The 25,368-nt window shown below is 47.1% G+C and overlaps 1 protein-coding gene across 1 annotated transcript in view; it reads right to left on the bottom strand.

The window, feature by feature from the left end:
* Positions 1–21,140: 21,140 nt before the first annotated feature.
* ADAMTS7 (ADAM metallopeptidase with thrombospondin type 1 motif 7) overlaps positions 21,141–25,368 on the bottom strand; it is a 625,092-nt gene continuing 620,864 nt past the window's right edge. The window contains exon 24 of the mRNA XM_078682968.1: positions 21,141–23,085. Within this exon, the coding sequence (XP_078539094.1) occupies positions 22,922–23,085 (164 nt within the window). The 3' untranslated portion in view covers positions 21,141–22,921. The remainder of the gene's footprint in view (positions 23,086–25,368) is intronic.

Here is a 25,368-nt window from a genome sequence, read left to right on the forward strand (position 1 = left end):
AGAAGCAAAGAGCTTGTATTAGTGTGTCCACCACTCTGGTCTTACCGAATGTACCCGCCCTTGACGCCTCCCCTTTGGACATTTTGGATTCTTTTCCACCTCTAGAATTGCAGGATCTTGAAGTACTGCTTAAAAAGATCAAATCTGGTTCCCCTTTGGATACTTGCCCTTTGAAAGTCATTAAGCAGTGCGGGGAGTCCCTCCTACCACCATTGCTAGAAATTATGAACCTAGCAATAAGAGATGGTATCTTCCCCTTGGAATGGAAGAAAGCAGTAGTAAAACCTCTGCTAAAGAAGCCCTCCCTGGATCCGGAAGTCCTGAAAAACTTCCGACCAATTTCGCTGCTTCCCGCCCCTGCGAAGATGCTTGAGTTACATCTAAATAAGCATCTCGCCGCTTTTGTAGAAAGCTCGGGCTGTCTTGACTCTTCTCAGCATGGATTCAGGAGGGAACACAGCACCGAGTCTGCCCTCACTGTCGTGCTTGATAACATCCGCTCGACAGTGGATAGAGGCCAGACCACCCTCCTGGTCCTGCTAGACCTAACTGCTGCCTTTGACACCCTCTCTCCCTCAGTTCTTTCATCTCGGCTGAGGGATGTGGGGGTGAGGGACGCAGCTTTGGATCTTTTAACTTCCTTCCTTACCGGGAGGGAACAGAGAGTCAAGATGGGTGAGTTTCTATCTCCATCCCAGTCTGTGCTATGTGGGGTCCCACAAGGGTCGGCTCTCAGTCCGACCTTATTCAACATCTATGTGACCCCCACTGGCCAGACTTATAAGAACTTTTGGGATGGAGGTAGTTTCCTATGCTGACGACACCCAAATACTCGTCTCTCTCTCCCATTCAGATATGCAGACCGCCTCCAAATTTAGATCATGTATGGAGGCGGTTGGTCACTGGATGATACAGAACTCCCTTAAACTGAATGGGGAGAAGACTGAGGTAATGGTGTTCGGCGGGAACGAAAACATCTGGTCTTCTAGTTGGTGGCCTGACTCACTTGGAGTGTGCCCCTCCCCCACTACATCCGCAAAGAATCTTGGGGTGATGGTAGATCCTGCCCTGGATATGAGCAGACAGGTGAGTAGGACCATCTCCACTTGTTGGGGCCTTATCCATACCCTGCGAAGGATCAGGAAATATCTTTCTGCGCAGTCCAGAAAACAAATAGCTGTCGCGCTCATCAGCTCTCGTCTGGACTACTGCAATGCGCTGTATGCGGGGCTAAATAAAACCCTCCTGCAGCGCTTGCAGGTAGTCCAGAATGCTGCGGCCAGATTTGTCCTGGATGCTCCTAGTCGCTCATCGGCTACTCTGGCCAGAAAAACGTTGCACTGGCTCCCGGTAGAGTACCGAGTACGTTTCAAGGTCCTGTGCATGACATACAGGGCTATTGCTAGAAACTGTGTCTCTGGAGTAGGCTCTATCATCTCCCCTTAAATCCCTGGAAGGAATTTGCGCTCCTCCGGGAAATTGCTTCTGTCAGTCCCTCGGGTGCGAAGAGCAAAATGGGGTGGTAGGGCTTTTTCCACTCTAGCTCCGAAATGGTGGAACGATCTTCCCCTGGATCTAAGGTCCTTACCCTCCCTGCAGACTTTCCGCGGTGCCTTAAAAACTCGCCTTTTTCTGAAAGCCTATGTGTAAAGATGATTGATTCAGACTTTCGATATTACTGTTAGGCGCCTTGATACCTTCGGGTTATTGTTCTTGCGCAATATAAATTTTTATCAATCAATCAATCAATCAATCAAGGGGGCTGCACTACTGACTAGGTCCCTTCCCTGGGTGGGACCAGGAAGGGGGGTGGTTACACCCCCTATCCTTTGTCCGGTTTCCCGCCAGAGCTGGGGCAGGGATGCCCCAGCAACTGGTTTGAACCGGTGTATGCACAGGGCACCTTGTGTGCCCCAGGCATGTCTCATTCCTTTCAGGCCTCCCTACCTCAATACACAAAATCCTGTCTGGGGTGGTGCTAGCACCTCCCAAGGCAGGAAACCCTTTGTCCAAGCCATCCTCGCTGGAAGGACTCCCAGCAGCAGGAGGTCAGACTTGTGTCTGTGGTGGCAGCATCCATTTTGTGATGCTGAGGCTTGAGTTAACTTTAACCGGGGTTCACAGTTACATACATGTCGTGTCCCTCTAGAAGGGTGGAATGCTACCCCCGTCGCCAGAATTGGCGAGGGGGTAGTATTCCAAATCGTATGACACCTTACTAGACATGTTTTGATAATGTTATACCAGAGTTGGCATTTAACCGCGAGGTTGATAATGCACTTAAGAGTATATGGTATAGCGTTATCATGGAACAGCTATTAGGACTTGGTTCCGCAAGCTGCAAACGGGCTCAGCTCATGCCAGAGCACCATCTCACATAATTCCAAGCACTCTGCCTTCAGGATTGATAAGGCCTTCCATAGGAGTGACTGATAGGAATGTATGTGTCCATTTTAGGGTTAGATATAGGTATACTATATCTACAGCAAAGGGTGTTTACACCACCTTGCCCCAGCTGTCGTGCAGCCAGTTGTGTCAGATTTAGATGGCCAGCCAGGGGTGGCATAATACATGCTTCAGCCCCTGGTAGGCCCTGGGTACACCTATGCCCTGTGTACAGGGACTGATAAGGTGGCCCAGTACCAATTGGTAAATGCACCTAAAGTACATGCTTGTCAATTTAGAGAGAGAACAGCTAGGCTGTGGGTCTGATTAGCAGGCCCACAGCCAGGGAAAGTCGTAAACCAGTGAAGCAAAAAGCAAAAATCGGGGGTGACCATAGGATTGCAGACCCCACTCTCCTACATCATCTACAGTAATTTTGCATTGCTTCCTCACAATGAAATTCAGTACCACAGACGCAGCTGAGATCCACCAGCGTCTTACTTCCAAAGAATCCTATTCTCTAGTGTGTGAACTGGAAGAGAATCTCCAAACCTGCAAGTACTAGACACCTATTGAGGACCTAGGTGGGTCAGATGAAGAAAACCTTTGGAAGCAGTTATGGCATCCCTGGGAAACTGGGACCAGTGGCATGTGCAAGATTGTGCTGGTGTGGAAGGAAGCCAGCCTTCCGTAAACCCTTGTGCTCCTTTAAAAAATACAAATACTTAAGTATTTGAAGAAGTCAGCAAGTGCAAAAGGAGCACAATGAGTGCCAAAAACAAGATCAACTTCTACAGCATGAGTAACTCTAAAGAAGTTGACAGATGGGTGAGGATGGTGGAGTAAGGCGTGCACCCTTGGCTTCAAAATTAAGCATTTCTATGAAGGGCATTTTTAGATTTGGGTGTCTCTAGTTGGCAGAGGTAGGTACCTTTGACCAAATAGGGACCCCTGCGTCTAGTCAGGGTAAGGGGCTACACTCCTAAAATAACCCCTGCTCACCCCCTTGGTAGCTTGGCACGAGCAGGCAGGCTTATCTCAGAGGCAGTGTGTAAAGCATTTGCGAACACATATAGTAATACAGTGACAACACTACAGAGGGACACCACACGGTTGTATTATAATAATAAGTATTTTTATATAGACTTATCACAAGATCAAACGATAAAAATCCACAATACTGTACTCAAAAATAGACTTTAAAATGGTAGGAAATAGCTTAGTGCGACACTTTACTCTCAATGTACCTTGGATGCATAACGCAGAACAAACAAAAGGGTTGCAGGTGGAGCCAGCATTGTGGAAGGCAGGCACAGCCCTATTCAGGCCCAGGTGTAACTCCTCCCACCACTCTACATGCAGATAGGTCTATTCAGCCCTGTGTTGACTCACCCTGTCTCCTGGAGCTCCCCAGCCCCTGTCACTCAAAAAACAGGCAAGGAATACACAACCTAGCAGAGGCAGGCTTGGATAGTTAGGGAAGAAAATACCTACTTACTAAAAGTGGTATTTTCAAACACAGAATGTGAAAACCAACTTCACTAAAAGATGTACCTTATCATTCTGAGTTCAGGCATATTAAATTCGTTTTTCTATCATGTTCCCTGAGTCAGTTAGGATTAAAGGTGTTATAATCAAACTGCCCATTCTGGCCTATGGGAGCAGGTAGCCTTGCAATAGTGAAGAACTAATTTGGCTGTAATTCACTATCAGGACGTGCTACACATATCAGGGCATGTCCCACCTTTTACCTACAATGCACCCTGCCCTAGGGCCTACCTTAGGGGTGTCTGATATGTAGAAAAGGGAAGGTTTGGGGACTGGCAACTGGATGCACTTGCCAAGTCAACATGGCAGTACCAGGCTGCACACAGGCTCTGCAATGGCACACCTGAGACACACTTTACAAGCTGCTCAGTTGGGTGGCACAATCGTTGCTGCAAACCCACCAGCAGCATTTGATTTACAAGCCCTGGGGCACACGCTGTGCACTGTACTAGGGTCTGTCAAATAAACCAAACAAGCCAATCATTGAGTCCCTAATCCATACATCAATTTACCAAAGGGAGCACTTGCACTGTGGCACTGAATAGTAGTGGCACAGTGCCCAAAGCATCTAAAACCAGTAAAAAGTAAGAGGCAACAGCAAAAAAATGGAAGGAAGACCCACGCCAATGGTGCCAGGTCTAACAGGCAACAAAACACTCTTGCCCCCTGAACTGTTCTGAGACTTCCCGTGTGGTATTCAAAATGTATGGTACCTCTTCCCTGGTCATGTGTAAGGGGGGATTCTTAATAGTTTGACAAAAGGTCAACTAAAAATGCAGGAGTCTAAATTGGGAAATTGCCCCAAGCAGCCTCCCTGTACCTAACGAGAATATGTTACCTTAATGACTTCACAGGATGAGGTACAAAGGAAGTAGCATGTTTGGGTGTATGCTGAAAAGTGTTGTATTCCATTAACACACACTGTCTCTTCATGCCTAACCATCATGTGTTAACAGGCCCTTTTTACGTTTCGCCCGCAAATCGCTTGTGAAATCTCTTGTAAATACATAATTTTTTAAAGCTTAAAATGAGCTTAAAAACTGCCCATTACTTACCAGTGGTTGGCTCCAATGTCTCTCTCTTTTCCTTACTTCTTCTTGCTCCTCGCCTCGCCTTTCTACTGGTGCTTTGTGTGTGTCTCTGCCATGGAGCATGGACCAAGTACAGCTTCCTGTCAGCTGCTATTTCCCTTCCAGTGGCTGCAGTCTCCTGCAGTTACTCTTTTCTCGCTTTTTAACATGCACCATTTTAGAGTGCACGTATCTGCTGTCTGTCTTCCTTCCTCTGCCCTCCTCCCGCTGTTACTGCTCCCTTGTGTTGCTTTCTACACCCTACTAGTGCTGTCCTTGTTCTCAATGCCCCTTCCCTCCTCCAATTGCCCATGGTTTGTTTCATCCTTCCCCCGCCCTCCTCCGATTCTCCGGGTTTGTTTACCTCCTGCTGTCTGTGCTTTCTTTACCCGCCCTCCTCATGCTGTGTGTGGTTTCTTTACCCACACTACCCCACCATCCTCCCACTCTCCATGGCTTCTTCACCCACCCCGCTCTCCTACTGCTATTTGCAGTTTCATTTAAACCCCCCCCCCCCAGCCTCCTCCCTGTGCAATGTGGGTAAAAGGAAAACAAAGTGCTATGAAGCAGTCAACAGAGGCCACCTCATAGTGCTTTTTTTTTGCCATGTTACACTGCAGCTAGTGCTGCTATGCAACATCTAAAAAAACACATCAACAAAGCCATCAGATCTGGCATGGGTAAAGCCTGATGGTTTTGTCAATGCTTGTTCTTTTCGCAGTGTTCCTGTTTTGTATTTACACTTCACAGAAAGTGCTCTCGGTCTTGCAGTTTGACTGAGGAAGCTGCACAAAGTGACGCAAGGCAGACCTATCAATCAATCAATCAGGTCATTTATAGAGCGCGCTACTCACCCGTAGGGTCTCAAGGCACTGGGTTGGGGGGGGGGGGGGGGGGTGCCGTTACTGCTCGAACAGCCAGGTCTTGAGCTTCTTCCTGAAGGAGAGGTGGTCTTGGGTCAGGCGCAGGTCGGTTGGGAGTAAGTTCCAGGTCTTGGCGGCCAGGTAGGAGAAGGATCTTCCTCCTGTTGTCGCTCTTCGGATGCGGGGGACGGCGGCGAGGGCGTGGCTGGTTGATCTGAGGAGGCGCTTGGGGGTGTAGAAGTTGATCCGGTTGTTGAGGTAGCTCGGGCCTTGGTCGTGTAGGGCTTTGTGCGCGTGGGTGAGGAGACGGAAGGTGATTCTCTTGTTGACCGGGAGGTTTTTTAACGACGTGATTGAAAAAACAGAGCAGTTTTATAGCACTTGGAATATTTGACAGCAAACCTAGTAGTATGTCTGCATGTCTTTTCAGAGGAGGTCACCGTTTCCACCATGGAAGTGTGGGATGTGAGGGGGCGTCGGCCTTGCTTTTAACCAATTCTACAGCATAGACCTCAGCCTTCGAAGGCACATGAAATAATAAACTCAAGGGCTTATTTACAAGCCCCTTGCACCGCCGGTGCATCACTTTTAACATGGGGAAAGGTGACCTACCTATGGTGGAGTGGTGTACTGTGCAAGTACCCGCCTGTGGTTCTTGACAGGCGGGTGCCTCTGGAGAAGGGAGGCTGGTAGATCTGGGAGTGCACTAATGCCACCTCATGTCTGTCATGCCGCACGCCGTCAACAAGACTCTCTGATCCAACCTGACTGCTTTAACATATTGAATCTGCAAGAACTATGTAAACTGAATAATAGAACAATGGGTTAAAAGCTCATCTCATGGTTGCAGTTCTGATGTCATCAGGTCAACAATTCACAGAGTTATGAATTTGAAATGAACACCAATGGGTCACATAGTACTGGACCATCGATGCAGTAGAACCTTTGCATCAATGTCCAAATCCTCCTGCTGTCAAAGACATTTTAAGGCATGGGCAAAGTGGGCTCTGGCCCAGGGCACCAGTCTTTTAGCGGGCCCCATACCAGAATGTTTCCCTGAACTATCTGTCTTATTCTTACAGTATTAACATGGATTGCTGCAAAAAAACTTAAATGTACTTTTCTTTTCATTTATGTCTTTATTGAGGGGAGGCAGAGTGATGTGGGAGTTTATTACAGACATTTTGCAGGTGAATGTTTCAACCCCATGTAACATCCATAAAAAGTTGTATTAAGAGCTAAGCAATGTCTCACTCATGAGTAATAAGAGGGGACATAACAGACTATTTCTAATAATACTACTAAGCTGTGGATGTACCACAGTGTTCAAATCTCAAACAGTACTGTTTTGCCTGCTGGTACATGTTTATGAACTTTTTGGCTCATATTTACTAACATGTTGGGCTGGGTTTGCATTAGTTTTGTAACTCCAACCCAGTGAAAAGCATTGTGCCAGTATTTACTTTCAAAGCAAATCAGGGTGGCACTGAAAAGCTGGAGCCATAGTAACGCAAAGTAGTACTATGCAATACTTTGGCATACTTTGGGGCAGATTTACAAGCCCCTTGCGCGTCTTCTACGCCGCTGTTGCGTCACTTATATGACGCAGCGGCGGCGCAAAAGATGCGCCATGCTGCGGGGTATTTACAACGTGATGCATCTGGGAGATGCGTCACGTTGTAAAGACCTGCGCCAGAAGGAGGCGTTCCTGCGCAGGGGGGGCGTTCCGGCGCAGGAACGCCTCCTAAAAGTGGCTGAGTGAAATCTACAAGATTTCACTCAGTCACTTTTGCGCCCATGCTGCATCAAAACCCTGCGCCTGCTTGAAGCAGGCGTAAGGATTGACGCAGCATTGTAAAAATAGGGCCCCCCAGAGCATTGGTGGAGGTGCGTCACGCTTGCGATGCAACTCCAACAATGCGCCTCCTTTACGGCACAGATGCGTCACGCATCTGTGCCGTTTTTGCCCCATGGTGTGCCGCATTGCAAATGCGGCGCATCCATGGTGGCGGAGGCGTGGCGCACAATAACTGGCGCATCCCTGCTGATATGCAGGGATGCGCCAGTTGTTGTACATCTGCCCCTTTGTGTCAAGGAGTCGTACCTGGGGTGGTACATGGCCGTTCCTATGCAGCCATCCATTGGTAGTTTTGACACACATCATTATCTACTAACAACTTTAGACAGTGATTTGCACCAAAACCATACACTTCCTCAAGGCAGGAGTAATATAGGAGAAATCTTTTATTTCTCCATACTTTCCAAACTTTGCATATGTTCTGCATTTTACAGCACGCATACGAAGTGAGGAAAGTATCAAGGCAGTTTTTGTACTGGGAGGGTTTCTTTCCAGTAAAAAACCTATACTTGACAAAACACCCACATCCTTACTCTATGGTGCCAGGATGTGTGAGTTGGCGAATGGCCTCTGAGTAAGAGAACACCACCATATCTTAGTAGATATAGTGCTATGTTTCACTTTCCCTGAGAGGCAATGCAGCAATGCAACTTTGGTTGGCTGCGAGTGAGCAGAAAATACATAGTACATTATAAGTTCTTCTGAACAGGGGCCCCCACAATATATTTGGCCCAAAGCCCTCAAAAGTCTTAAGATGTCCCTGGTAGCTGTGGTGCAGCAACACCGTAATACTTGCTGCATCAACATGTCCATCACTCTGCTGTGAGTTAGGAGCCATAACTATATTATTGTGCCCAATGTACTAGATCCCACTGGATCATGGTGTCCTGTCCTACTACTGTACAAAGTCCCTTAGGTCATAGTGTACAACCTTCACTGTAGAGCAGCCTCCATCTCTCTACTACTGCACCAGGGTTATCTGGCTTATCATGTCCAACCCATTGCACTGCGGTGGGCACCATTCTTTATTATTGTACCCACAGTAGAAGACCTCGCTGGATCATTGTGTCATGGCCAGGTTCCCCTGATGTGATGTAGGCACCCTTGCTGTACTGTGCACTAGGACCCCCTTTCACAGCATTGTGCATGCACTAGAATTAGCATAGTAGGAGCAATGGAGCCACAAGAGACTGGTTTTGTCTTTATCATATAAGCATATTCCAATAAGTACATAATTACATTTATAGTACTTTATTTTTCCCATAGCCATGGAAGGATCCAAAAAACTAAAATCCCAGCCGCTACTTTTCAGTTGCATCATAGAAACAAGGTGAAATATCTGAAGTTACCGCTTCTAATTTGTGTACACCTACATCAACATCAAGGACCTACACTCCTTGTTGTGGGATGGGTTCTTATAGTCAGCCCAGCGTTGTTACTCATAGACTACACCTTAACTTTAAATATATCCTCTTCCTTCCCTGAAGGAAGCTAAACCATGTTGGATGGCTTCTACACAGAGGGTGCATGCAGAGGGCGATAAAACGAGGAAATTGCGGTACTAGCTGGCGACTCACGGTGTTTCCGACCGAGTGGTTCTGGTGGGTTGGGACTCCTTGGGAGGAACTCCATGGCATCGCTCAGACGTTTGCTGATTTCTATAGGGGGGTTTACTTGCGATGTCCCCCACCGCCAGTCCCCTCCCGGATAATATACTGTTGCTGTCTGTACCCAGTGCCCTGGCTCGTGAGTTAGATCAGGCCCTTATGTTGGAGGAGGTGAACGACGCAGTGTCAGGATTGCTAGCCGGGAAGACAGCGGGCCCTGATGGGTATCCCACTGAGTATTATAAGCGCTTCTGTGATATCATGTGCAGTAGGGGTCTTTTCCACCAGATCCCGATTGCACCACAATCGGGTCCTGCCTAATGAGAGTCTTCCCAGGGACCAGTGTTCAGCCTGTCGCCCGATTTCACTGATTAACCCTGACATTAAGATCTATGCAAAAGTGCTAGTGACGCATTTGAGCCGGGTGCTACAGCATATAATGTTAGGTTATGTTATGTTAATGTATTTTCCTAATGCGCACAGCTACCCAACCAAGGGTTTCCCAGCGCAGGCCATAACAGAAACTCTAGAAATCTTAAACTAGAATTGTTGAGTGAACAGCCAAGTTTTTAATTGCTTGCGACAATTGGAATACAGCTTCTCCTTCCGCATCACATCAGGTAGAGAATTCCACAATGTTGGCCCAAGAAAAGAGAAGGAGCGCCCTCCCATTCACATTAGTTTGATCCTGGGAACATCGAATTTCTCTTCTGAGGAGGAGCGAAGCAGGCAAGAAGGATGGTAAGGGCGTACCAGATCTTGTAGGTATTTAGGAGCTGAGCCAATCTTAATTCTAAACATATAACACAGGGCCCCAATGTTCAGAATTTTTACTAAAAATAAGCACTTCCGTCTTTTCACCATTGAGCTTAAGTAAATTCAGTTGCATCCACGATGCAATATTGCGCAAGCCTAATTGCAGAGCAGAAGGACCCAGTCTCTTATCAGCCGATAGAGAAAAGCTAATTTGAGTATCGTTGGCGTATGAAAAAAGCACCAGTCCTGCTTCCTCAGCAATCACTGCCAGGGGTTGCACATAGATGTTAAAGAAAAGTGGACTCAAAATTGAGCCCTGTGGCACCCCAAACATGGATGTGTAAGACTCTGAGGTGGCCCCAGTGGAAAAGACTTGGAATGTTCGTTCCGATAAAAAGGAAGACAGCCAGCCAAGTGCCAATCCAGAAATGCCCAATGCCTGTAAAGACTTTATTAATACGGTCTGAGAGACCGTATCAAACGTGGCGCTTAGATCTAATAATATAAGGGCCACTGTATCACCTGCATCCAGCTGCTGGCGTAGGATTTCCGTGACGCCCAGCAATGTAGTCTCAGTTGAGAACCCTGCTCTAAAAACCAGATTGTGAAGTGTGCAGAAAGTTAGAAGCTTCCACAAACATAGATAACGGGGTGTTTACATGTTTTTCCAAAACTTTGGAAAACACTGGGAGCAAGGAAATGGGCCTAAAATTGGTCAGCATAGCAGGGTCCGCATTTGGCTTCTTCAGCAGGGGCAGGACCATTGCATGTTTCCAAACAGCCAGCATCTCTGCTTCGCTAAGAGAGGCATTCAATAGCTCCATAACAACTCTTAAAGCAGGCTGTTCCATTTGTAAGAGCCCTGCCGCTGGAAGAGGGTCGCACGGAGAACCTGATTTAATGCCCTCTAAGATTTTTGTAAAAGAACCAGTGTCCAAAGGAGCCCATTTCTCTAATATTAACCGAGAATACTCTGTAGTGGGTACCTGAGCGAGACCGGGCAAAGCCGGACTCGTAAAATTCCTCCTAAAGTCTGGTAGATTTGTTTAACTTTAGTTATGAAGAAATTAGCAAGCAGATTACATTGTAGTTCGTCAAGAACAGGCGGACTAGGTTGAGTCTCTGAACCTGCTAGCTTCTTAACCATGGAGGATAGGGTACGAGAGCAATTCTTCGCCCCCAAAATAGTGCAGGAGACATAATTGGCTTGTTCCCCTTTACATAAAGCATGGTATTTTTTCACTGTGGCTTTGTAGGTACTTTTGGGCTCGGTGCAGATCCTTGATGGCACACTGGCCCTCTTGTAAGGTGATTTTACCAAGGCTTTCAACTGTCTTTCGAGTGTCTTGGGATTTCATGGATAGAATCTTCAGCGGGCTGGGTTGGGGGAGGGATCCCATTGCATGATCTGTCTTCTTTATTACATCCCATTGCCCAGGTCCATGTCAATGGGGTTCTGTCTCCGGTGTTTCCTTTTGAGGGTGGTATGTGCCAGGGGTGTCTGTTGTCCCCCCTATTATTTCCTTGGTGATAGAACCTTTGGCACGGATTATACGCTGCGATACCCAGGTTTGGGGATGGTGTGGGGAAACAGGTTTGAAGACCGCATAACGTTATATGCAGACAATATTCATCTGTTTTTGAAGGATCTCCAGTGCTCTGGGCCATGGTGTTTGACTCTTCTTTGGCTCTACAGTGAGGCTTCCGGGCTCAGGGTTAATAAAAGCAAGTCCTGTCTAGAAGAAGGTGTGGGATTATGTCCTGGGGTGGGTTTGGTGTCCCAACATCCCGATCCAGCACAACTTGTCCATGTATTTAGGGATTCACGTTTCCCTCCTCCCAGATCTGGCCTGGGCCCTTAATTTCAGGGAGCTGAACGCGACCTCGGCTGTAGGGCCAACTTGCCGCTGAACCCCATGGGGGGCACTGCCTTGTTTAAAATGGTATGTCTACCGAATTATTTGTATACGCTGGCAAGTTATCCCTATCCCATCCCCCACAGGTGGTTTCACTTCTTAACAGCTAAGATCAACTTTGTCTTGGCATGTGGGAGGCACAGGGTGGCCTTTCATTCCCTGTGTAGGTCCCTATTTGATGGTGGCCTTGGTTTGTCGGATATCTATCGATACTACCTCGCAGCTCACTTAGTGCGGGTTAATGATTGGTTCATGGGAGTAGGATGATCTGGCATATCGTCTGCAAATTCACTCATTGGGTAAAGATAGTCTGCTCGATCTTTTGTACTGAGCACGTCTGCCAATCACATTACCCTCTTGTATGCGGGTGTCTCTCACTTGTTGGAGGGCGGCTCTTGGGCTGGAATCGCCGCTTCACTGGGATGACTCCTTTATGCAGGGGAACATGGCTTGGGCAGCTTTCGACCCTAGAGGGTTTTATCCCCTGGGAACGCATAGGGATTTCTTACCTGGGATATGTTTACAAGGGGGGTAGCATTGTATTGTTTTAAGATCTAAAGGCTAGGTATGGTCTATCCAACACGCAATTCTTTCGCTCCCTCCAACTACGTCACGTCCTGTAGGCTCACGAGCTCCCGACAGACTCACTGCCCGAATTCAGTCCGCTGAAGGCGATGGCTTTATTAGGGCGGTTGGACAGGGGTGCAACCTCTGCGATCTACTGCTCGCTGGTCATTCATGCCGCTGATGGTCTTGAAAAGAGCTGGCAGAGGTGGGCTGCTTGGGTGGGAGTGCTGGACGATGAGGAATGTAAAGAGGCATGCATGGCGCCTCGTGAATTGGCAATTTCATCATGGCTGCCTATGGTTCAATTTAATTACTTACATCCAACATATCCCACCCTTCGGCGCTTACAGCAGGTGCTCCCTAATGCTCAGGCACGGGTGCACGTTGCGCGCTTCCAGCGGCAGACTTTTTCCATGTGGCTTGGAAATGTTCTGTGTTCAGCCGTACCCTGGAGCTAAGACCCCACATTGGGTTATTGGGGCTGCCGAAGGAGGTTGGTGGCCCTAGAGCTGAGCATCACTTTTTGGAGGTTACTTGTTTGGTTGCTAAAGGTGATGTGGCCCCTGCGTGGAAACAGCACAAGCCACTAACTGTTACTTGCTGTCGCAAGGGAATTGACTGGTGCGCTCACCAGGAGAAACCAATCTTCGAGGCACGTGGCTGCCCGCAAAAGCATAAACGAATATGGTTGAAGTGGTGTAGCTATTATGGAGTGCCCATTTGATCATGTAATGCTTTACAATTCTGCTGTTTGGACTTGCTGTAATGCTGTGCCTCTGCATCGATCATTATTGAATTGTGTGATGCTGTGCTCTGCCATACATTTCCCAGTAAAGTTGGTTCTAAAAAAATATATACATGCTATCTCATTGCTTGCGTTCAACGTGGACTGGTGCATCAGGGCTTCCTATTCCTGGCTTCCGTTAAGATGCCCCCAGGACAGAATGTTTAATTAAAAGGTAATTACAGGCAGGTACTTTACTCGGTTATCTCAAAACCACCTATATCTTAGGGGACTCCAAACTAGTTATGGCACATTGTAGGAGGAACGTGGACTGACATATTATGAAGGGGTGTTTAACATTCTCTGAAGCATGCTTGGCACAATAACAAATGTAAAGGCTTTTGACCATAGGCCTTCCTCTGCTTGCATCCCAGCATGGATGTTATGAGACGCCTATTCTGGCTAATGCAGCAGCTAGTATCCTGTGATTTGTCTAAGCAGTGAGATGCTTCCACAGGTCTTTCTTCCCACACTGTAAAGCTGATCTCATATATGGCTACCGTACTGCCAGTATCTCAGTTGGGCATCATCCTTCTGCTACTGTGTCATCCGGACCCATTGTGAGCAATGTCCATTCCCCAGGGCTTCAAAAGAACTCTTAGGGACTAGTTTTCCATTCCCTCTCACGAGGTGCACTAACAGATCTGCATTACTTGGGTCACGGCTGCTGGATACTTCCCCCTTTGTGATTCCTACTCCACTTTGCCAGCGGTGTCGCTGGGGGCCAGTTTAGTCAGAGGATGTTTCCTGCTGGATTAATAACGGTTGGTTGTCGCTGAGCAGGTCTAGTTAGCTTAGTTATCACTGGGTGATTGCCAACCCTGTCATTTTCTTTTTTGGCATAGTGGTAGTGACAGATACGTGTTTCCAGTTGGCTTTGAGTTTGTCTGCCTCAGATCTCCAACTTGGTACTGCATTGGCTGGTGTATAATTTCCTCACATAGGGGAATATGTACAACAAAATGTCAGAGTGCAGAGGTGCGCCAAATTGGGCAGTGCTGTGCTCTGACATTTACAAAATGCAGGGATATGCCCTATTTATAATAATACGGCACACCCATGTGTTTTCCCTAGCGATGGTGCTTAAATTAGCTGCAGAACGCCAACGCAGGTACACTTGCACCATACTGCAAGGGTGCCTGCGTTGCAGGAAATGATTGTGGGCAGGAAGGTGTCCCTTCCTGCACATAAACAATCCATATGGCGATTTGTTACTTCTGTGTGTGCTGCTAAATACAGCATTCATAGAAAAAGCAAAAACAAGGCGAAATAAAAGTATTTCTCCTCGTTTTACCATTCTAACACCTTCTCTTGTATGGCGTTTGTTTTTGGCGCTGCCTCAGATTTACACCTCCTTGTGAATATGTGGCAGTGTTGACAAGCAAGGGGTGTTGCCGTAAACGCCAACATCACCCATTGCATGCCCTTTTCACACTGAGTGATGGTGTAAAGAGGCTGTATTTAGAAGGCAGTGTTAAGGCACAAAGAGTGACTTAACGCTGCTTTGTAAACATGGAGAAGGGCATCGAGCCACAAGAACGTCACTAAAAGTGATGTTCTGGTGGCGCTATGCCCTTGTAAATATGCCCCAAAGTTTGGAGTTTGATCTTGTGTTGGTTGCTGTATGTTTATGACTGTCATTTGACTCTGAATTTCTGGTGATTGATGTCAGAATCTAGCTGACTTTGTTCTTTGTCGGAATAATGGTGGTACAAGTCTGATTCTGGTGGAGGTCTCTATTCCAGTAATGGTGGCTGATGTCTGATTCTGGTGGATGTATCTAGACCACTAATACTGCCAAATGAATGTTTCTGCTTGGGGTGTCTATTCCAGTAATAGTGTCTAATAACTAATTTTGGGTAAGATCTCTATGCCACTAATGGTGGCAAATGTCTTGATTCTGGTTGAGATTTCTATTCCAATAAAGATGCCTGATTCAGGTTGCGGTTTCTATTACACTAACGGTTGGTGATGCTGATTGAAGCTGAAGTCCTGTCCCACCCTGTTTAGTGAGGCCATGGGGCAAACAGGGGCTATTGGGTCTCAGCTGTGAGCGCTGGATTTATTTGTCTCTGATGTCCATCCTCCTATGGCTCTTCAAAATGGGCTAAGTACACCCCCTTCCGCACTTGACTCAGTGGTAGAGATGGTGAGCAGTCACATGCTTTTCTGGGAGCTTCTATGAGTGTGAATTAAGCTCAGAACTTGACAATCATCCAGTAGCACAATAATTGATTGTCCAACTCAGTTTATGTTTATGAAAATAATAAAGTACTTTAATACACTCCAAAACTGTATACTAGAAACTCCTGGCTCAGTAAGCTTAGTCATACTTCAGGACAGTTAAATAACAAAGAATGTTGGGTCTGGAATGCTAAGGCGAACAGGGAAGAGACACTAGAGATTATCTCAAGTAGCTTGTGGGGGTATCGATTTTAGGACGAAATCCCTCACCCACCATAGGTGGCATGCTTCATCATCTGGGATTCTCCTCTTGACGGGAAAGCCTAGTCTCGCCAAGGGCTATGACTCCCTCTCTGAGAGGAAGGAGCTCAGGGATGTTTTATTCCTACTGTGTTAGGATTTAATAAATCCCACAGACGAGAAGAAAAATGGTTGGGTCGAGGGCGCAGCGCAACAGAAATACAAACTGTGTGGGTAGTGACGTTAAAACTAGCCAACGAGAGCGACAAAGCTACCTTTATTCACTCATCCTCGGTGCCAGGATTAAAAACAGCGCACCTGTGCACAGGCCATGGTTCTGCCAGTACTGGAGGGGGCCCCTGGAGCTAAGGGCTGTGTGGACTGTTGTTATGCCACATGCAGTTCATACACCAGTTGCTTCAGGACTCATCTCTTACTTAATATCAGATTGCAGGTGATATTCCCTCACATCTGGGAAGCTGGCTGTCAGGCAGGCACCAGCTCTGGTTACACAGCAGTCCTCTGGGTACTCTGCAGAGCGCCCCCTTCCTTGGTCAATGAGAACTTTCAACTGGAAGCACACTTTGGTCAACAACTCCCACCTTTATACAGATAAAGCAGGCATTTGACCCAGGGCCCTCAAAATTCTTAAGATGTCCCTGGTTTGCATGATGTAGTCCAGACACTCAAACATACACTGGAATGTTAGCGCTAGGACTGTGGTTAGCGCACAGCAGCTGAATGTTACATCGGTGGCAGAGTAGGCCCACTCATATAACACAGATGAAAATGCTGGGCCACAACTACTGATTCACAAAATACGGTATGCTGCTACCACTGCTGTACATGCTAAACCCATGAGAGGGTTGGAAGCCGACTGTCAACAAACAAGCACATGCTTTGTGCACCCCTCCAGATCCAGGACCTCACACATAGCAAAGGACAGCTCTCTTTTCTCTCTCTCTCAGAACCAGGGTACCAGATACTCACAGTTGTCCATTCCAGGCAGGGGAACACAACTGTACCCCATTCAGGTCTATTCCACTAATGTTGGCACACAGATGATTCTGGATGTGGTCTGTGCTCCACTGATGGTGGCAGGCCAGATTCTGGTTGACGTCTCTAACCCACTAATGGCTGTTTCTGGTCCAGGTCTCTATTCCACGTGGCTTATGCCCAATGCTAGTAGATCTCTGTGCCAGTATTAGTGGTCCACTAAGGGTAGCCGGTCTGATCCCCGACTCCCTTTCTGAGCCGCAGGCAGCTCTGAGAGCATCACTAAGAGGAAGCACCTGAGGTTCTTCTGCCAGAGGGAAAGCCTGGAAGACTCATCTCCTGGAAGGAAGGCTTACCCTCGGCCAGACTCATTATAAACTGATGTAGGCTTTTCAGCTTTCTGCATGCCTCGCCATCACTCGGACATGCATGGCTGGAATTACACTTTGCCTCTGCAGAAGGATCTGGTTTCAGTCCGTGGCGTGGGCCTCGATGCACAAAACACCCCTAGCAGCTGTTCCCTCACTTTCCCCTTCACACGGGGCCTTGTCTGAGTGCCAGTCTGCACGCCTGGCTTTTCAGCTTCTTCTCCTTTCATTTCCCTTCTCCCGCCCACCCTAGAGCTGTGACCCGACCGAGTAGGGGCGAGAGGATGGCTGGAAGTTTCCCATTTGATCTCTTCCAAAAATCAGAAGGGATGTTGCTATATACATTAGCTGCGATCTTCTTCTGCAGTGAAACCTAACCTGATGTCTGAGCGTCATGGCTGACGTGACGTGCGCTGTTCCTAGAGGGCCTGTTATGTCTGGATGGTGCACCTGAGGAGGCGGGCGGCCTGTAGGGGAACGGGGCCCGGAGGGGGGTGCCTCAAAAAGACAAGGTACAGTCAGTCATCCGCCAGGAAGGTAGGGACGGAGACTGCCCCCCTTCGGGCGTACCCAGTAGTGGCTCGTGTCAGTCATTACATATTTAGCTTCAATAATAGTGTTAAATAATCACACGGTGTTCGTACTGTGAGGGCAGCGGTACAGCTGCCACAAGGCGTCTGATCACAGCACCACACTTACCTGCTTTGGCAGTCAACCGTCAAACTGCAATGTGCAAGGATTCTGCCGCTGGACGCCATGTTTGTGATCTGCGGCATTCTTAAGGGCGCCATTCGTGCATGACCAAGGCAGGGCGCTGCCTCAGGCACTGGAAAGCTGCTGCCGTTTTGGGCCTCTGGATTCTAAATTCGGCTCCGACGTGATAAGGGGACGAATTCCTGGGTGTGGTGCATTCCCCGCGGAAGTCGATACCTTTTACAGAAAAAGACCGGGCACGTTTAGCTCCATCTGTGCCTAAAATAAACTCCCGTGACGAACTCTGGCTCCACAGAGCACTGTGAAGCTGAGGATTAACGGGCGTCATTTGTTGATGTGTCACATGTATGCGTTGTAGTAACATCTTCGTATACATCCCATTGCACAAAACGTTTTACAAATCATCCAAGATCCCATATATGCCCATTAACAACTTCTGTTTCTACTACCTGAACAGTGTAGCCAGCGTGTTCTCTTCAAATTCGTATCTGAAAGTTATGTTGTGTTTTAAACTCTGCAAGCTGCTTCAACTGAAGGTACAGGGACTGGAATACGTCACCCTGCCAATCAAGGTACTTGGGGAAAAGGTACATTGGGCAGATTAAAAGAGAGATAGTCTTTTGTTTTGATTATAATCTGATACGATAGAAACTGGGGACCTAGATTATGTTTTGTCTTCATCCTTCTCAATAACTTTCGTCAAGTTAACATTTTGCGAGACTATCTCTGGCCTCAAACAGGAGCAACATTGAGTTAAAAGTAATTTTTTTCTGGTTCTTTTCCACTTCGAGTCCTGGGTACAAATCACGTAAAACAGTGGTAAATGCCAGGGTGTTCACTGCAGTTCTTGCTATATGCCCATACTAAGGGAGGAAACATCGTATTTCTGAAAATTCCAACCAATAATTAGTGGCCCTGGAGCAGATGGAACCCGAGACCCATAAGACTCCCCTTGACAATGGAGAGGTCAGACCCCGTCAATTACTGAGGCTCCTGGCCCAAAACCCACAACCCACTGACTAGTGCCTTTTGTGCCTGTCTTGTTTCCTTAAAGTAGTCAGCATTGCTCGCTTAAAGGTATTCCCGCGCTCTTGGTTATTGCATAGAAACACGCCAGCATTTGGACTGATTTCTACCACATATATATTGCATCATTACGCACACAGACACACACCCACTTTTTTCACACATACTGAGCAAAGGAGATATAAGCCACCGTCAATGTATCTATTTCTTTTGAAGACCACTGTCAAATATGAATTGTGCCACACACTTTTTTGTCTACGAAAATCACAACTGTACATAAATGATCATGGACAATATTGTTTTCAAAAGTGTTTAGAGTGTATGAGACTGTATGAATGTGGACATGAATGGATCAGTGTGATTGAGTTATTCCATTTAACTTTTTGTCAAAATATTCCCAATAAAAGAATTGTCATTTTCTAAGAAAAATAGATATGTTGGTTCTTTCTTCTCTCCATTTGTCAGTTGCATTATATTGATTGTAATATGATTGTTTTGTATATGTTGCCTAACATATGTACGTTGAATTATTCTAGCCCTGCCTTAGGGAACATTACCTCTTAGCAGGTGTGTGCCTCTTACTTTACATTATATCATTACGCACACAGACACAGACCCACTTTATTTACACATGCTGAGCAAAGGAGATACAAGCCACCCTCAATTGATCTATTTCTCATGCAAGGACTTAGCAGGCAGTGTGTCTGCTGCACATGCACCCCCGGAGAGCTACTATCGTCTCACCTGCCCAGCACATCCAAGGACTAGCTGCATGTACTGTTTCAGTGACCATCCACGCCACACAAGGAGCCTCTAAGGGATTACCAGCCACAACACACAAACGATGGCATATTCACGTCCAAGGAATTACCAAAGCCTACACACCAAAGCGTGTAACAAACAACCCAAAATGCGCATTCAAACCCAAGGGTTTACAGCCACACACGTCTCTTCTTTACTGGCACATTTAGAGCATTACGAGTCTCACACAATGGGGCATATTTACAAGCCCCTATCGCCACTGAAGCATTACTTTTTTTGACGCTCTGGAGGAACAGCGCCATTTCCAAAATGTACAAGGTGGCGCTAAGCCACTTATCGTGGCTTAAGGCTACCTTGTAAATATGCTGCCCATTTCCGCCATTGGTCTCTGCAGCGAAGAGGCGTGCTATGGGTGTTGCTGTGGGCATTCCAGTGCAACGCCAATTACTTTCTGACGCTGCCCCAAATTTAGAAGAATCTGAAAATCTGAGGCAGCACCAAAAACTAACGCCATGCAAGAGCAGGCGTTAAAATGGCGCACAAGGAGAAATACTTGTATTTCTCCTTGTTTTTTGTGTGCTGCATTTTGCAGCACACATAGAAAGAGCAAACAGCCATTAATGATTCTTTATGTGCAGGAAGGTGTCCCTTTCTGCACATAAACAATCATTAAATAATGACGATTTGCTACCTCTATGTGTGCTGCAGAATGCAGCACACATAGAAGTAATAAATAGCCATTATGTAGTGTTTATGTGCAGGAAGGGGCACCTTCCTGCACATTAACAATCATTCCCCGCAACGCAGACACCCCTGTACTAGGGTGCCTGCGTTGGCACTAGGCAGCTAATTTTTGCGCCAGGAGCTAGGGAAAATACAGGCGTGTACTATATTGTAGTAAATATGGCACATCATTGCGTTTTGAAAATGTCGGGGCGAGGCGCTGCAAGATTTTGCGCACATACGCGCTCCGACATTTACTTGTAAAAATGCCCCACTGTCTTTTATGTGAATGTGCGCAGATGGACATACCAGCCCCAAACACTCTTTCTCCAGGCAAGACCTGAAACCAGCCCACACGTAACTGCTCTTCTAAACAAACCAGACTATTGACCTACCCGTTGCACCCCACCTCTCCACCACACACGTGCACCCTAGGAGCCAGCCATCGCACACAGCCTCTCCATTCAGCATGTAAGCTTCTAGGCTGGTTCTTTCTTTTAAGGAATGTAGTGTTGACTGGTTGAGATTGCAGTCTTTTTGAAGTGCTGTGGGACTTTCCTGCCGGACAGCCCAGCCCGGGTGAAATGTCTTAACTGAATGCATTGTCTGTCTCTACCAACATGTGCCTTGAATTACTTCTCTGTGAGAATCCATGGGCCCATTGTTTCAGGCCCCCAGGTCTGAACGCAGTCCCCCACAAAATCATCACAAGCATGGCCACCCACTCTATGCTTTACCGCACCAGGAACACAGAGAAACCAAGCAAGGAAATGTTTCATTAAATCACCGTTTAATTTAAAGCGATGGTGAGCACACCAAGTAAAAAAAAAACAATAAAAAATACCTGGATCTTGTTTAGCACCAAAAACAGCAAAGGCGGAAGGGGTGGGGGGAATCCCTGGGACGGAATGATATGGAGGTGGTCGAGCGGGGGGTTTCAGTGGGACAGACTAAGAAGGGGGAAACTTTAATGTCAGTCACTAAGAAAATGCACTTGATTGGATTGCTTTGCATTGCATGGTTATTTATTTAGCACTCTCCATTCCCCTTGCACGGCTTAATGCGCTATTGGGTAATTTCGTAAGGAGCTACTCCATATATATCATTTATATAGGCCATTTGAATAGTTTGACTGTCAGTAAGTTCCTTGGTGCACTTCATGTGCATTGTTGAAAGAGTGTTGGTTGTAGTTAGCCACAAAGGGAAAGATGAGTACAGTGCATGCAGTTTGTAGTTAAGGTAGATAACATGTCTTCTATTTGTGACATACAGGTGAGCAAAGATACATCCTGGAGGGCGTGCTCCAGAAGAACACAGGTAGATCCAGCACCATGGAATCCAGTGCGCCATCAAGGGTCCCATCTTTGTACACCTACCCCTATCAGAGACCGCTGGCCAATACGCCAGATTCTCATAAAAGCTGGGGAGGGAGGACTGGAGCAGAACCAGTCACATTTGATTGAGTTTGACATGCAAAATACTTTGCTCCATCCATACCGGTTAGTATGCCATGAGCTTGCGATGTGACATACTTAGTTTTATGACCGCACCCACAGGATGCCCTCCAAGAGTGGACAGCCCAGCTGACCACTGATGTCGTAAGGCTGCGGGTAGGAGAGGGTTATTGTGCAACAAGAAGTCTGCAAGCATCCAACCCAAATACAGACACTCAACTTTGATGGTGCTCTGTGCACCTGACATTGTCAATTATGGAGGGACTAAGATAGACTATGGGTGTCCCACATTATTCTCACCAAGTGTCAGGAATGGAATGTGATAGGTGGTTGAGTGGAAGTCCACTTATTTCTAGGACAGCCCATTAAAATAGTTTCACACCCAGCAATACAACACTGGGGCTGGAGCACCACATGCTGGTCCTGCCAGCACCTCAAGAAGCCCCCTGGTGAGGTCCCCTAGCTCATCCAGGGTGGTCACTGGCACCATTCTTTATAGGTGTGCCTAGACCTTCAGCACCAAGTTTTGCCCTGCCTCACAAAGCTGATTTCTTCTTGGCCTAGGGACGTTAAGCAGTGCTTGTGGCCGGTTATCATGGAGTACTGCATCAAGCAGCGCAGCTGCATCCAGCAGGAATATAAACAGTGGTACAGAGTAAGAATCCAGCTCAAGAGAAGATGAATTAATGACAAAGCCTGGAGCTGCTACTCAGTGGTGTTGCTTGTTGAATTCACCTGATTGATCAAGGACAATGTCTGCAAGTTGCATGGGGAAGCCCAAGTGTGCAGCTTGAGTTCACCTGCACCAGTAGCATGAGTCCAGAAGATGTCCTAGGAGCTTCCTGAATGTTGCATAAAAAGGAGAAAACTCTTCAGTTGGACGGTGCTAGAGATAGAAGAATGAATGTAGAGTAATCCTTTAGATAGAGCAGTCACCCAGGCTGGGACATCCTTGAGCCTAGAATGTCTTCCAAACAGTGGCATCTTGGGATAGGAAAGTCCATGGACGGAAGCCCCTAGTATGTGACTGATGTTGATAGGTTGGGGCAAATGCTTCAGCAAGCCATTGACTTTCACAATGTCTTCTGGAACGGGGAGTCTCACCTGCGTGAAACTCGCTCGTTCCCTCGGTCCCGGGTGCCAGAACTGTGAGGGAAGCAGGTTCGGCAGCACTGCACCTTGACAGTTGGCAGGTGGCATCTTCCCAGAAGTCGTAGAGTCTGACAGAAGCTAAAGCTGAGTCGGTCCCGCTCACAATGAAAGCCTGCACAAAAAAACACAGATGAAAAGATGGTTACTCTCAGGAGAAGGCCAAAACCTTATAGTCACAACTGTGAAGAAAAGGCACTCTAACACTCACTGTGAAGAAACATTAATACTTCCCTCAATATGATGTGGGAACATTCAGGCATGGAGTTCTTCTCAGACTTGACTCAGGGTGAACCCAACATATCAGCACATATTAGAACTAGTGAAATTCATTTCATCTCCACTGAAAGCTACCCCGCAGATTACGCATTCCTCATAGCTGACACCAGATGCTTCGAAAAAATCATTGATTATAGGCCTAGTATACTGAATCTTAAACAAAACTTGCATTCGCTTTCAAAATATAATTCCTTTACCGTAAGGAAAGTCACTATCAACAACTCACTTACCTGGTAACGTAACTGTGCATAACGGGAAACACTTAGTCCAGTAGAAATAAGTACATCTTTGGATTAAATACACTCAACAAGCACAGGAGCAGGAACCTACCCCAGGCTTTCTATGGAAATGCCCTGCACATCAAGAATTTTTTCTACCCAAAGAGCAGCCTATCACCGCTCATTTAATGTTCTGAAATAAACTCAAGGTTCACTTCTGCAGGACCAGTCTAGGCAGCATGTCACGCTCCCTCTAGTGTGCTTTGGGGCCCCAAGTATTCGCACAGACTCCCAGTGGGGTTACCACATGTGGGTTCACCCTTGATGACGTCTGAGTCCCCTCTAGCCCCCTTTTTGTTCCACACTGGCATTGGGACCGATGCTGAAGTCCACACTGGCCCCTCGAGCATGGACACCAGCGCCGGTGGAGGAATCGCATACCATAATTGTATCCAACTTTAAGCTGGCTTCATCATGACTGAGACCACCTCCAGAGTTTCATTCATCTTAGCCTCCTTCAGACAGATAGGATTATACTACAGTACACAGACATTACACCAACCTTTTAGTTCGAATTCTGATCATAGCCAGACATATTGAGATAACAATGGTGGGGAAGAGGAAGAGTTTGCCTTGCCCTATGATGACAGCAGATGGTAGATGGTTAAGTTCCACTGGCTTCTCCTGGGATGTACTGGTATCCTTAATGGATATGCCCTTCAATGGCTTCCCGTGTTTTATGAAAAGGCGGACTCAGCCCTAGAGAATGTTAATGGAAGCTGAGCCACACCACTCTCTTCGGGTCGCGGAGGTGGTGGTACTGGTATTGGTGGTACTGGTATTGGTGGTAGTACTGGTATTGGTGATGGAATTGGTGCTGGTGATGGTGGTATTGGTGGTGGTGGTATTGGTGATGGTAGTGGTATTGGTGGTGGTATTGGCGGTGGTGGTATTGGTGGTGGTTGTGGTATTGGTGGTGGTGGTATTGGTGTTAGTGGTGGCATTGGTAGTGGTGGTGGCGTTGGTAGTGGTGGTATTAGATTAGTGGTGGTGGTATTGGATTGGTGGTGGTATTAGTGGAGGTTTTTATGGTGGTATTGGTGGTGTTGTTGGTAGTGATATTGGTGGTGGTGGTATTAGTGGCGGTGGTGGTATTGGCATTGGTGGTGTTGGTATTGGTGATGGTAGTGGTGGTGGTGGTATTGGTGATGTTGGTGGTGGTATTTGTGGTATTGGCGGTGGTAGTGGTATTGGTGATGTTGGTGGTGGTGTTGATGGTGGTATTTGTGGAGGCATTGGTGTCTGGTGGTGGTATTGGTAGTGGCGGTATTGGTGGTGGTGGTAGTGGTGGTGTGGTATTGGTGGTGGTATTTATTGGTGGTGGTGGTGGTATTGTGGTGGTGGTGGCATTGGTGGTGGTGGTGTTGTTAATAAAACAGGCTTTTGAAAACAACCCCTTGGCTTTAGTACAGATGACATTTAACACCTATGTGCTGTTGTCAGCTTCAGCCCATTAGCACAGGATTATGTGCTACCTGGAATTCACATGACTTTTGCGAATCATTTCTAAATCTATTTTACTCTGGGAGGTGGGGGGTTGAAACAGAGATGAGATAATGGCGGGTTAAAGTGATTGAAAGCAGGCGCCCATGTTACAGGGGCAGCCGTGCTGCTTAAAAAAACACAAGCGGTTTCCGCTGAAGCAGCGCATGTCCAGCCTAGTAACCTGGGCCTCAGTGAAGTAAATAGTGCTTACAGACTAAATAACAGGTCCCGTGAAACAACTGAAGTAAAGGGGCCAGTCACCATGGGAGGGTACAAATGAAGACAAGGTCGTATTAAGGAGGGACTAACAAGCCTACTAACGAATCTGAAGGCAGCATTTACGAAAGACAATGACA

This window comes from Lissotriton helveticus, chromosome 3_1, assembly GCF_964261635.1.
Source record: "Lissotriton helveticus chromosome 3_1, aLisHel1.1, whole genome shotgun sequence".
Lineage (NCBI taxonomy): Eukaryota > Metazoa > Chordata > Amphibia > Caudata > Salamandridae > Lissotriton > Lissotriton helveticus.